Source organism: Kogia breviceps, chromosome 6, assembly GCF_026419965.1.
Source record: "Kogia breviceps isolate mKogBre1 chromosome 6, mKogBre1 haplotype 1, whole genome shotgun sequence".
Lineage (NCBI taxonomy): Eukaryota > Metazoa > Chordata > Mammalia > Artiodactyla > Physeteridae > Kogia > Kogia breviceps.
The window spans coordinates 59,654,444-59,669,539 of record NC_081315.1 but is presented as its reverse complement, the minus strand read 5'-3'; the positions used below and the strand labels follow the sequence as shown (position 1 = coordinate 59,669,539).

General features: G+C 41.1%; 1 protein-coding gene across 5 annotated transcripts in view; it reads right to left on the bottom strand.

Annotated features, from left to right (window-relative positions):
• Positions 1 to 15,096, bottom strand: part of ANXA3 (annexin A3) — a 54,145-nt gene that overhangs the window by 24,970 nt on the left and 14,079 nt on the right. For all 5 annotated transcript variants that reach the window (XM_067035897.1, XM_067035898.1, XM_067035896.1 and 2 more), the window contains 3 exons: positions 7,367 to 7,454; positions 3,474 to 3,568; positions 544 to 657 (listed from right to left, as the gene is read on the bottom strand). In XM_067035897.1, the coding sequence (XP_066891998.1) occupies positions 544 to 657; positions 3,474 to 3,568; positions 7,367 to 7,454 (297 nt within the window). The remainder of the gene's footprint in view (positions 1 to 543; positions 658 to 3,473; positions 3,569 to 7,366; positions 7,455 to 15,096) is intronic.

Genomic DNA, 15,096 nt, shown 5'->3' with positions numbered 1-15,096 from the left:
GCTATTCTGTGGTAAATGGATTTGAGGAGGGCGAAAACAGAGGCAAAGGGACCAGTTCCGGGGATATTGATATGGTCCAGTCAAGAGATGATAGTGGTTGAACGAGAATGAAAGCAATGGATCTGGAAGGAGGGACATGCACACATTTTTGATGGATTCTGGAGTGGAGCTAATGGGCTTGTTGATAGATTTGGAAGCTTTGAATCGTGAAAGAAGGCAAGGGATCAAGGAAAGTTCTAGGTTTTTGACCTAAACAATGGGGTTAATGATGGTGCCGTTGACTCAATAACAACAAAATAAAGAATCTGACACCTCAGGTCAAAAAAACAAACAAAATTAGGCTCTGACCATATCCTTTCAGGCCAGGAACATGTGGGCTTAAGGTTACACAGCTGCTTCCCATTTCAGGGTTGTTCTACTAATTGGAGAGCACAGAATCTCCAAATCCATCACATTTACACCCATATCTCAAGTGTGCACCAGAAGAGTCACTCTTTCTGATGACCAAGTGCTGGGCAGAAACAGCTCGTGTAGGTCTCATACCTTCATGGATTTCTTCAGCTGTTTCGCATCAAACACTGCTGGTGGGGTCACGAGGGCCACCATGAGACACTTGAACTGGCCAGAGAGATCACCCTTCAAGTCATCTTTCAGTTCCTAAAATTAAAAAAAAAAAAACAGAGAGAAAAGTATGAAATACTTCTCCTTTCTCTTCCTCCGAAGTCACTTAGTGAAAGACGAACACGAATGTATGAATTCAGACAAAAACATGCCCATCCACAGGAGATAAACAGAAATGGTGAAAATATTTCTATGGATATTAGTCTGCATTTTATGATCACTTCCAAAATGTTCTGTTTTATAGACAGTTTTCTGAAGGGAAGCCAGTGAAGAAGGTTCTCTGAGGGCAGAAGATAGGAACTGTGTATTAAAATGCATTTCCCAGGCCCTTGATGCTCTCAATGCTTGGGTTGGGGTGAGGGAAGAGGAAGGGGAGGAGGAGCCCCATAATTCACACCCAGCTTCACTGGGAGGTGCTCTAATCCTGCCTTGCTTCTCGGTAACTGCCAAAGAGTTTTGAAGGGAAAAGGGGAGGGAAGACAGTGCTTGGTCATTTGCCTCTGGTAAGAGCGTGGAACTAGGAGGCATCAAAAGCAGTTTTCTGGCAACAACAACAGGGGAAACCCGAAATGTGGTAATAGGGGGACCTTACTTATTGATGCTCTCCTTCAGCAGTGTTTTCATACATTACATAAGTACGGTCCACCTCCCCTGCTTGAAGGCAAGTAACATGGTTTCCATTTTTAATATCCAAAGGAGTGTTACTGAATAATTATTTTTCCTGCTCTTGCTTATTTTCAGCCCTGAAACAGAGGCTGGAAGCCTCCCAGACTGCTATGACAATGTGGGTACAGCATGACACTTGGGGGCCTAGCAGGGGCATGCTCCTGCCGAAACAAATGGGATGGAGCCACTGCAGTCATCACGGGGTGTTTCCTCTCCAAATGCTAAATTCCACCCCCATCTGTCCTCAACCCAAGACTTTCCAACTGAATCTTACTTCACATGCTCTCATTCTGTCCCACTGTGAGACATGGCGGTCACCCTTCAGCTCCATCCTTCCTCCATATTTTGGAAATCCTGAAAGGCCAATGGATCACTCACAGTTCCTGTACCTGAGTATGCTGCCTTGCCCAGAAGCTTGGCAATTCAGTTACGTTGACAAAAGTTTACGGGGCGCCTGCTCTGTGTTAAGCACTTAATTGGTGAGTTAGACACAATCCTTACCCCTAGGACATTACTCCCTAATGAGAAAAGCAGAAATAGTCAAAGTTAAATTTCAACATAATATGTTAAGGATCTAATAAAGGGAACACAGAGAAGGTGTCTTAATGGAGCCCAGGGGCTCGGAGAACACTGTCAGGTGATGCCTCAGCTGCCTTGGATGGTCACTACACACTCTCAATTCTGGACCCAACAGCCTGACTGCTTTGTGTTTCCACCCTTTCCCCTACACAGTTCATTAGCCACAGAAGCTAAAATAATCTTCAAAAAATATACATTAGGTTATAGTATTTCCTTTCTTACAAACCTCCAATTGTTCCCTATTGTTCTTAGAATAAAATCTAAACTCTGCACCAAGACCCCAAGGTCCAGCATGTTCCAAGCCTCTCTTCAACCTCATCTCTTCCCTCTGTCACCCTTTACTGTCTATACTCCTGCCATATTAGAACTCTTCCTGTTTCTTAAGTACTCTCAGCTTGTTTTTGCCTCAGGGCTTTTGCATTTGCTGGACGTTCTGTCTGAAACGCTCTTCCCCAGATCAAGCAGAGCAGAAGCCTGAGTATTGTTTAGTCTTCATTGAGAGTAACAACCTGTCACTGACGTCTCTTCACCACATGATCTAAAGGAGCCATTCACCAGTCAGTCTCTAGCACATCATCCATTTTAATACTTTCATAGCACCTACCAATATCTGAATTGGTTTTATTTATATATTTATTATTTTTCTAATAGAATGTTAGGTCCATTAAAGAGAGGAGACTCTGCTTTTTTTTTGCAGTATGCGGGCCTCTCACTGTTGTGGCCTCTCCCGTTGCGGAGCACAGGCTCCGGACGCGCAGGCTCAGCGGCCATGGCTCACGGGCCCAGCTGCTCCGCGGCATGTGGGATCTTCCCGGACCGGGGCACGAACCCGTGTCCCCTGCATCGGCAGGCGGACTCTCAACCACTGCGCCACAAGGGAAGCCCTAGGCTGTGCTTTTTATTCCAGTGAATCTCCAATGTCTAGAATATCTCCTGACATAGAGTAGTACCCCACTCCTGACACACAGTAGTTTATTATTGAACAAATAAAGTGCTTGGAAAAGACACACAAAATGTTCTTGAATACAGTTCTTGTATAGTTTCTGGTACTGGAGAAATAGTCATCTGCCGAACAAATTAAAAAAAAATAAGTCTATAATTACATAAACATCTTAAAGCTGGAAGAGAAATTAAAGATCATCTAAGACAGGATTTATCAGATAATTGATCAGATAATTCTTTATTGTGGGGGACTGTCTTGTGCACTGTAGGATGTTTAGCAGCATCCCTGACCTCTACCCACGAGATACCAGAAACATACCCCCCCATCCCACTAGTTGTGATAATCAAAATGTCTGGAGACATTGCCAGATATCCTCTGGGGAGCAAAATCATTCCCGGTTTATAGCCACTGATCCAAGGCAACTCTCCTTATTCAACAGGTGAAGATAACTGAGGCCCAGAAAGATCAAATAACATGACCAAGGCCATTCAGACAGTTAAGGGAAAAGACCAGGACTCCTACTCCAGGCTGTTGACTGGATACCTAGGGTACTTTCTGTTACACTTGGCCTGACACAAAAGATGCATGGGCATAATCATATGGGAGCAGCCTTGATCCATTAGTGATTAGCCCTTTACTGCCTGTTATATTAATGAAATCTTACCTTTCCATATGCTGCTTGATATTCCTTAGCAATCAGCTGCCGCTGTGCATTCGTCCTCTCAGCCAGAATGCTAATGAGCGTTTTCTCATCGGTTCCTAAATGAAACGAAAATAATTGTATTCACCATCAACTCAAATATGCTTAATATCTGTTAGGAACAAAAGAAAAATGATTAATGGTCTGAAGCCAATGCAGAGAGGAAGACATTTTAATTTTTAATTTCCAGGTCTTACCAGGTTGGCATCTTTATTTCTTTGATTGCCTGGCTTTTGGAAAAGACAATTAACTTTATTTGGATATTTTAGGGGGAAGAAAACCATCATTGCCCAAATATTCCTATCTGTATGTCAGATAGAAGAAGTAGCACAAAGAACATACTGCTTTTGAAGTAGCTTTTTCATCCTTCTGAGGTTCAGCTACTGTCTTATCACCTTTTATCTTTCTATCTCCATATTTGATATAAAAAGTCACTTTTTTTTCTCTAGAAAAAAAGGAACTGACATTTATCAAGAACCTACCACGTACTAGGCACCTTTTATTCAGTGTCATAGTTAACATTCACAGGGCCCTGAGCAGTAGGTATGATTAATCTGTTCTAAAGATAAAGACACTAACATTTAGAAAACTTACCTCACTTGCCAAAGTCAGGCAGCTTTTAAGTGGTGCAGCAAGAATCTGAACCCAAATCTCTTAACCCAAAACTTTTATTTCTATCAGTGGTCCATACCTCTTTCAGGCATTTCAGACCCATATACTTAACCACCTGTTGTTAAGTACAAGTAAAGGGCTGATGCTGGCCTGCCTGAAAACAACCTCCAGGTCACTATTTTTTTGGGTAATTATAGTATTAAGATAATGTGAGAAGTTGTGTCTTCTCCTTTGTGGTAGAGGACTGCCCCTGGGTTGGGGGCTGTGAGTTGGCTTCTGTCTTGGGCCTGCATGACTAGAATGGTATAAAAGATCCACTGGAATTCAAGGCTCAACTTCCCTGTGTTGAGGTGACCCACACACACCTTGGCCCCATACACCCATGGCAGTGGTACACACTCTACATGAATGACGGGGCAAAAGAAACGGTGTACTTGATTAGCTGCTGGGACTCCTAGTGACAGCTGTTGCCCCACTGGGTCTTTGGTCTTGTATTCTTCTGCATAGTTAAGTAAACAGAGTTAGATTAACCCTCACTGTGCCCTGTGAGTCTGATTATCAACTTGGACCTATAAAGGTATCTGAGTTGGTACATGACTAGACACCTCCAACTACAAGTATCTCAAACTCAGCTGCTCCAGGTTGGATTCATTCTATTTCTTCTCTAACTTGTCTTTCATCCTATGTTCCCTCACCAATGAGACCACTATAGATGCAGTCATCCAACCAAAGATCCTGGGAGTCATCCTATACTCCTTTCTTTTCCTTACTTTCTACATTGTAACAGTCACCTGCGTCTCTTGGACTTGGCCTCTTCTCTGCCACTGTGCACTCATCATATTTTACCTAGAAACTTCAATAGCCCCCTAAGTTGACCCCCTTATAATTTATATTGTATATTACTGCCTGAGTAAATTTTTTTTCTAAGTAAAATTTTTAAATGCATCAGATCATGTCAGTCCCTTGGCTGAAATCCTAATGATTCTCTGTAACCTTCAGGATGAAGTTTAAGCCCCTTAGCTTGTACACCAGTTAACTTGGACCTCGCTCCCACCTCATATTCTAATTTCCTACCCCTTCTTTGCATCTCTATACCCTTTGCCACTAGACTCCAGAAATAACTAACTACCCACAGTCGCGTGCAGGTTGTAGGCCAGTCAATTTCTCCTCTCTTATTTCTGCACATGCTCAAGACCAGAAAATAAACCAAGATGTCTCATGGTTCAGAGGCTAGATCTGACACGTCACTAAGGCAAATGCCACCATGACGCCTGGTTTTGGTGTTGGGAGTAGTGCTTACAAACAAAAACTTCCTTCTCAAAGTGGACATGCAAACCAAAATGTGTAAATTCGTGAAGAAACATAATGTTAAGGAAGAAAGACAAGAGACAGAATTTAAAGACCATTAATTCATTCAAAGTGACATTAACTTCATGGAAAAGTCTATTCAACCCTGTGTTTAAATAGGCAAAGAGATAGATAAAGAAATAACTTTCATTTAAAAATAGCAATTAAAAAAATACCTAAACAGGCAGAAATACAATAATATTACACTGATAGTAATAGTATAATTACTATTATGAACCTTAATAGTATAATTCATGGAATTTTACAAACTGACCCTCAAATTCATAGGACAGGGCAAAGAGCCAAGAAAATCTCTTGCCTTACTAGACACTAAGTGTCATTATAAAATAATAATTATTATGTAATAGTCATAATAGTAATTATGACAATGTTATATTGAGACAGTGAGAGGCAAACAGACCAATGGAATGTAACAGAGAGCAGAAAAATAGCAAAACTTATAGGACACCAGTGGCATTACAAATCAGTGTGGAAAGGATGAACTCTTCAATTGATTGCACTGGGACAATTACATAGCCACTTGAGATAAAATAAAATTAGATTTAAATGCCATTCACAAACATTAATTCCAGGCAGATTAAAGATCTCAGTGTGAAAAATAAGACTGTAAAATTTTGGGGAGAAAATACAGGAGGATATCTTTATGAGCTCATCATAGAAAAGATACAATAAGTACAAATCATTACAAAAAATATTGGTAAACAATTTTACTAAAATTTAAAACTTCTATGCGATAAAAGTTACTGTAGCCAATATTAAAAGAAAATTACATTTTTGGAGAAGGTATTTTCATAGCTTGTAATTTTTTTAAAAAGTTTTGTATCCAGAATTTATTTTAAAAAATTTTAAATTAAAAATTTTTTCTTGCCAAGCACAAAGAAGACAACCCAACTGAAAAATGGATAAAGGATATGGAGGTGTAATTCATGGAAAAAGAAGAAAATAAACAAGAAAGGATGCTTAACTGCATCAATAATGGGGGATGGGGAGGAGGAAGGAAACAGATACAGAATGAGGTACAATTTTAGACCCACTCAATTGGAAAAACTGAACAGGATGACCACAGCAAGTACTGATGAGAATACGGAGAAAGAGGAAGTCTCATATATTGCTGGCAGGAATACTAATTTGTATATTTATTTGAGAGAGCAGCGTGGCAAAATTTCTGGTTAATCTGGAGATGAACATGACCTTCAACCCAGACATTTCAACCGTTATATTCTAGAGAGGTGCTAGCTGTTCAATGCAATATTTTTATATTGTAATAGAAAAGAACTGTAGGCAATTTAAATGTTCCCTCACTATTCCCATCTTACAATGTAATAATTCAATAAACTGTTCTGCAGTTAAAAATTAATGAACTAGAGCTAAACATATCAACATGGATAAATCTCAGAAACATAATGTTAAGGGACCAAAAAACAAGTTGCAGAAGAAAACATACAGTAGGATTTCAATTTATTCTGTTTGAGCCCATGCACAACAATAGGTACATACATATGGAGTACAGAATTAAAAGTTTCATGGGAATAAATTCTAATTTAGAATGCTGTTTATCTCTAGGGAATGAGGTGGGAATGAGATCCAGGCAGAATCATCGGGGATTGTATCTATAATGATTTGTAGTGATGATGATGATGATTGTTGGTAGCAGTGATGGTCATGGTAGTGTTTAATATTAAGTAAACATGGCAAATATTAAGATATAATAAAACTGGGTTCCCTATACTTTGCCACATTATTTCACAATTTTTAAAAGTACCTTATAATTTCTCTAATTGAGAAAGGCAACTTGGGCAACCTGAACCCATGCACCTTTAGCTTTAACTTCCTGATGTGCTTCAACATTAAATAAGGAATTGTAAAGCATCACTCACCAATTCCTGTGATTGCCTTATGAATCGCTTCAGCATCCACTGATGCGCTAAAGCCTGGATAATCTCTCATTGTCCCTCGGTGTCCAACCTAGAAGAAAACATCCGACAGTCCCACTAATCCAAAGTGACATCTTTTTTTTTTTTTTTTTTTTTTTTTTTTTTGCGGTACGCGGGCCTCTCACTGTTGTGGCTTCTCCCGTTGCGGAGCACAGGCTGCGGACGCGCAGGCTCAGCGGCCATGGCTCACGGGCCCAGCCGCTCCGCGGCATGTGGGATCTTCCCGGACCAGGGCACGAACCCGTGTCCCCTGCATCGGCAGGCAGATTCTCAACCACTGCGCCACCAGGGAAGCCCCAAAGTGACATCTTTATTTATGTTACATACGCATATTCCCATATGCCTACTGGAAACACACAACAAACCCATAATTTGCACACCTTTTTTATCACTTCAGGAGTGGTTCAAGAGAGTCTCCCCACCCCAGATATGCAGGCAATATGACAGCTACCACATTTATAATAAGGCCTCTCCTTTTCTTCTCTTGTGTAACAAATTGAAAATATAAAACATTCATTCTCTAGAGCAGTGAATTGTGTTAATCATGGTGATTCTGAAGAATATTTGCTTTAAAGTGATATCTTCATGAAAGCAGGGAGAAAGTGGAAATTTCCTACATCTTTTTTCAAGTGATACTTCAAAGCTCTTCACTGTAGCTCATCTAGAAGTAACTGTTGTTTATAGACTTCAAGATGTTTTAATTAATGTTGACCATTGTCCTTGGGAAAACCTACACCAAAGGATCCATAAATGAAAACCCCATTAGGACTGTCTGTTCTTAAGCTTTGTTTAATGGATGTACAATTGTGGCAGATAAATTCCCTTCTGAAAGCTGCACTGACATAGGTCTTCAAGAATAGCATGGAAGTTAAAAATGCCATGATACTAATTTTAAGCACATAAACTAGAAACTTGTCAGTAAGCTGAGAAAGACCATCCTACAGAAGGAATAAAATATCTTAAAACTGCTTAAGAGAAATTGAGAAAAATCCAAGTAAACATGTACTTATATGGTACTTCCTAACTCTGAATAAAAGTCTGTCTCTACAGTAACAATGTTTTCTTTCTAAACTGATGTTCCTATCCTATTACTGAGTAATATTGGCTCTGTTGTCTTGTGTTAATATGGCTTCATTTAGGCTCTCCTGAAGTGTTTAATATTTTCATGAAAGAACATTATCTTGTCACATTAAAGTGAATGGAAATTTAATGTTCTGCCACAGTAAAAAATGATAGTCTGTTGATTCAACAGATTGGATTGAACAATTTATTTCAATACAATCCAATATCATTTCATCTTAAAGTGCCCAAAATAAAGTTTTGATTCTAAAAAAGTAATTATAACAAGTTAGAAACTAATTGTGAATGTGCCTGATCTAAACCACCTGTAAGAAATCAGTCACTTCAACATAATCTTTGGAGAAATCTCTTTCTTCAAGGCTTAATAAATATTTTATGGATTCACACAGCCAACTGGCTTCATTTCAGTTCTAGTCATTTATGAACTTTCGTGTTGATCTTATCTGTCCACCTTCCTTGTCTGGCATTTTAGAAGAACCATCACAATACTGGAGCATTTGAGTGCTTCGTGCCCAGCACTGTGGCACCTTTATACATTAACTATAACCTGCACAACAGCACTGATGAATGAGTAAGAATGACCCATGTCACCTATAAGACACCAAAATTTAAGGAGATTGGAGAATTTGCTCAAGTCCACATAGCTAGTTAAGCAGCAGAACTTAAAAGCAGTTCTGAACATTGCAGCCCATTCCTAGTCTGTCTTAAAACGTAGTCTTGGTACCACCTGGGCTGATTCTTTTGTGAAATAAAATTCTTTTTATTTTTTTGCGGTACGCGGGCCTCTCACTGCTGTGGCCTCTCCCGTTGCGGAGCACAGACTCCGACACGCAGGCTCAGCGGCCATGGCTCACAGGCCCAGCCCCTCCACGGCATGTGGGATCCTCCCGGACCGGGGCACGAACCCGTGTCCCCTGCATCGGCAGATGGACTCTCAACCACTGTGCCACCAGAGAAGCCCTAAAATTCATATTTCATGGCAGGACAAAAAAAATTTAAACATAAACATTTTTTTCTGCCTTTGGCCTCCTCTCTCCCCTCTATTGTGCACTGTGTATCTGCATTATGCATCGACCAAACCTCCCCCATTGGCAGGAACACCTGCTCAGCCATAAAGAGCAACATTCTCCCAGCACCAAGACAACTCCTTAAAAAATAACATTCCTTCTTGATCATGACCCACCACTTTGTACTTGCAGATCTGGATGGTGTGAACTGTCAATAATACATCATTTAATGGACAGCCCTCTGTCTCAAAAAACTTATACAACTGTGCTTTGACTTCTAGAGGGTGGAACAGTCCTCAGAGCTTTCTGAGAGGCTGTTCCTGGGTCATAATCCTCAATTGGGTTCGAATAAAATTTTCCATTTCTTTCTTAGATCAGTTGATTGATTTTTCGTTGATTAAAATGCATATGATGAGGCCCTGCCCTAGACATATGGAACCATGGTCTTTAGAAATGAGATGTTAGACTGCACATGTTTTAGAAGCTCCCCTGGTGCTTCTGTGCCATGCAGATATTCACATGGCTTCTTTTGAATACAAAAGACAAAACTCTAATTATCCATGAATTATGAAAACTCAGGGTTTCCATTCTAGCTGTGACCTTTTCACTGCCCTCTGCTACCTATACATCAAAGTATGCTGAAATTCCAATGCACAAAACTAGAGAAGGATGAAATTCCCAATCCATTATGCAACTTGCTACCTAGTAAGAATTTAATGGGGAGGAACTACTCATTTGATTACAAGGGAAAAAAACTACACACGTACACACACACACACATATACACACACACACACACCTGTGTGAAAAATGGTACGGGACTTCTGAAATGGAATCTTAGTGAAATCTTTCAAAGTGCTTCGGTCATTTAAGTGAGCAGTATATTCATTTGATAGACTTCATTGCCCAAAACATTCAGAAATAAATATATGACTTATGAAAAAAAATCTTTCAGTAAAAGAAATTAATGGAATCTTTTAAAGTAATGCATGTCAGGCAGTGAACAAGGTGCTTCACAGACATCTTATTCAACTCTTACCATGACCTTAAAGAGGGGGATTTTATTATTTCCATTTAAAAATGGAAGAAACTGGATCTCAGAGAGATTATTTGCTTGACATAACTCTGCTACTAAGTACAGCCCCAGAATTTGCACCCACTTCCTTGTAACTAAAATGCCTTGAGTTCTCCACCACATCATAAGGCCTCAGGAAATTCCATATTAGTGGTTCTCAAAGCGTGGTTCCTGGATCAGCAGCATCAGCATTGCCGGGGAACTTATTAGAAAGCAAATTCTCAGGCCCCACCAGTCTTACTGAATCAAAAACTCTGGGGCTAAGATTCAGGATCTGGGTTTTCACAAGCCCTCCAGAGGATTCCAATGCACTAACGTGTTTGAGAATCACTGCCCTATTTCGTTCTTAGCTGCCCAGAAAACCAAAACAAAATCGAGCAAACAAGTCATAGATTCTTCTGTGGGTGTGGAATAAGAATTTGATGATGAGCTCATTGTTTCAGGAATGTTGGCATTTTTACAGCCAAACCAAACTGCTTGCATCGCCTGCTCCATTGCAGGCTTAATTCTTTGACATTTAAATTACTAATCAATACTTGACTTAGTTTATTTCTATGAACGCTACTACCCTAACAAAGTGTCAGCGCTAGTGCAGGACATCACATGAATACTTGGCAAAGTCTTTTTATTTTTAATCATATTTGATCAGATTTCCATCCACATCCCTTAAACACATTTAGTTGCTTTTCTTTTCTTAAACTTGACCTTCAGATGCCCCCAAAGGGAACATGATCCTGAAACCAGTTGGAAAATAAATTTACCGCAAGGAATGTCCAAATAAAGGGGGGAAACAACAGGAGCTCTTTATATTAATAACAATTGCTGCTACTCACTATTTGCTAAGTACGTTTCCTGCATTAGCTCATTCAGTCCTCAGAGTAAACTGATAAAGCAGATATAATAAATCCTATTTGCAGATGACGATTAAGCTGTCACCCAAGTTCTCACAGGCAGCAATTGGTCAGTCTTTGCTCCTAATGACTAGGCTAGGATGCATCTTTCTTCTTCATGCCTATTTAATTTTCCCTGACCCTCTAAAACTATCCCTCAGATGTCAGTCATAACCCATGACACCTTGAAGCCACTGGTGTGGCCAAGCCAGGCCTGGGGAGCTGTCTGCCACAACCCCTGAGAGATGCCAGTCTGTCCTTGACTTGGGAAAGTCAGTCGTATTTATTTCTTCAAGAAAGCGCACTGCGTTTGCAAGAAGTCAAACATTTATATTCAGAAGAATGGATGAAAGAGAAAAACACAGGGTGCCAATCCTGCTGACAAGGAACATATTTAAAGCCAAACACTCCAGAGCAAGAATAGCGGCTGCTGCAGGTACGTTTTGAAGGTGAGGCAAAGCCAAATCCTGCATCACTTCTTAAAGTCCTGGAAAGGCCATGTCCCAAAATTAAGCTTTCAAATCAGAGCCTCATATAAACCTTCAGGACTTAGGAACTGTTGAAGAGCCAGGGAGAAATGATCACTGTCTGCTCAGTGTCAAAACAATCTGCTGGGTCATGAGGATTTAGGATAAAAGGAAAAATGGAGTAGACTAAAAAAAATAAAAGGATCAAAACGTAGAAAATATAAAACTTATTCAATTTTCCAGGAAAAAGTAGTTTTCAAAACCAAAGAAAGTCTACTATAAAAGGCCCTGAAATGAAATATGGTCAAGTGAGGCAGGTGGCATGGGTTGAATTGTGCCCACCCCTCCCCCTCAAGAAATGTTGAAGTCCTAACCCATACTACTTCAGAATGTGACCTATTTGGATATAAGGTTTTGGCAAATGTAATTAGTTCAGATGAGGTCTTAACTAAGGATGGGCCCCTAATCCAATATGATTGGTGTCCTTAGAAGACAGCCATGTGAAGACAGAGACATACAGGGAAATTGTGAAGGGAAGATGAAAGCAAAGATTGGAGTTGTGCAGCCTCAAGCAAAGAAGCACCAAAGATTGCCAGAGAATCAGAAGCTGGAAGGGGTGAGCAAGGATCCCCTACAGGTTTCAGAGGAAACATGGCCTGCCAACACCTTGATTTCAGGTTTCTAGCATCCAGAACAGTGAGACAATAAATTTCTCGTTTTAAACCACCCAGTTTGTAGTACTTTGTTACAGAAGCCCCAGGAAACCATACAGCAGGGAAGAAGCCAGAGAAAAGACTTGGTAACCACTCAGGTCCTGCAGGGCAAAGGGTAGCGTTGTTTTCTTTTCCCTCAGGCTGGCAGTGATCACTGCAGACAGAAGGCTCCCATCACCACTGCAGGCTCGCTCTCCACCTGGGGCCAGTAAAGAGAAGTAGGGCGTGGGGAAAGCAGGGACTGGTAGCCTCAGGGACGCCTGACAGGAGCAAGAATGCCATTATGGCTTTGTCTGCATGCATCCAAGAGGTTCTAGGGAGATGTCTGCATTTCTTCCTGTGCTCATTCAAAGGAGAAAATACCCATACTTGCCAGCTTTTCTTGTTCTGATTTCATCAGGGGAGTCCCAGAGCCAGAGCACTGGAATGTGGTAACATTCCAGTGTTGAGCTGGAGGGTGTTGAGCTGGAGTAGAAAGATGAATATGATTCAGAAATTAGGGAAGATGGGGACAAACAAGCGATTTATGTTGTTTTTCCATGAAACACAGATTATAATAAAGAGAAACCCAGATTCCTTAGAAGCATGTGTCACTCAGGGTTAACCCAGCCAGACCCTTGGCCTTCTTTTGCCTCCTGGGCCTCTCCTTTGTTGGCTCCTCCCCTTTGGCTGACATCTATAAAGTAGGTTCTAAAATGGAAAGTCTCTTTCTGTTTTCTTTCCCTCTACTCCTGCTGTGGGTTATTTCTGCCACTTCCCCTTCTATATGCAGACAATTCCCACAGCTGTACTCCCAGCCCAGACTTCTATTTTGAACACTGGTTATATCTCATGTATCAACTCATTATTTCCTTTCAAAATGATTTCTTCTACCATGTATCAGTTACATGGTACTTACTTGTGCTTTATACATATTTGCTCATTTAACCCCCAGAAACCATCCTATTATGATCCCATCTTACAGGGGAGAAGACTGAGGCACCGAGAGTTAAAAGACTTGCTGATAGTCACATAACTTACCTGTGGCACAGCCAGGATTTGAACCCAGGCAATCTGGCTCCACTGTCTGTGCTTGTCCCCAGTTTGCTCTTCTTCTTCAATCCTTTTAAATGGCACCCCCAACCACCAGAAACCTGGGGGTCTCCTTCAATTCCTTCTCTTTCCATCCAAATGCAATCATCTGCGAGACCTGATGAGACTATCTCAAAAAAAAAGAATCTCCTGTGCACTTCTCCCCACCTTCTTTGGCACTCCTGTCATCTAAGTCACCATCATTGCTCCTCTGGACATGGACATCTGCCCTAGTCTCCCTTCCTGCTTCCTTCTATGCCTACCTCTAGCCATTTCCCACATTTTCTAGCAGCCCAGGGATCTGTGAAAGATCTAAGGCATTCTCCTCCTGGACACCCTTCTCTGACCTCCCACTGGATATTCAATAAAGTCCAAACTCCTTGCCCTGTCCACACAGACCTGCAACATCTGGCCCAACCTTCCTTGTCACCTTCACCTGGAGCCAACTCTCCCCTTTGCCCATCCCACTTCAGCTCTCCCAAACTCCAGCTGATCTACTGTGATCTCTTTCTCATCTTCATGGCTTTGTTTGTGCTGTTCCCTCTATCTGGAATGTTCTCCTACCTTCCCGTCTTCTGATTAAGGGCCATCTTCTCTGACAGGTCTGCCTGGGGCCACTTGACCCTGTCTTAACAGGATCCTCTCCAGTTATTCTGTCTCAGCACCCTTTCCCCCTTAGGGCACTCAGCATTCCTCAGTATCTCTGTTTATATCTGTGTCTCCACCTCCTCTAAATTAAAGTTCCAGAGGGCAGAGACCTTTTGTTTTGCTCACAGCACACCCAGCTCCTAGCCCAGTGCTCAGCCTCCAGCTAGGGGCTTAATAAACAACTGTGAGTGAGTCTGCTGGAAGTAGATGGAAGCAAGACAATGATATCCCAAGGTGTGGGCTATCTCCAAGGTCTACACTAGACAACTGGCTGTCTGATGAGGTTGCTTCCTTCAAATATTGATAGTCTAGAAATCAAAGTGATCCTTGTATCTTGGGAGATTTGGAAGATGTCCAGACTACACAAATGACCTCTTTCAGCACCACAAGCTATGCTAAGTCTTTCAATCTGGTTCCACAAGCCTAGATGGATGCCTGGTGCACCTGGGATGTTTCCAGTGATTTCTACTGTATCTTCCTTCCTGTCTCTCCAAGCACTCAGCATTTCTCTGTCAAAGGCAGCAAACCCAACTATCTGGATTGAGCTTGAAACACTGGGTCCCTGAAAAGACTTCATCAACACAAACTTCTTTCTCAGAATCATTTTCATTATTTGTTTGCAGCAGATTATAAATAAGCTGTACTCATCTTCTTTTGAGTCATATAGCACCAGTGTCTGAAAATTATTTTTTTGTACCACAAAGTCAGGAGCTTAACTTAGC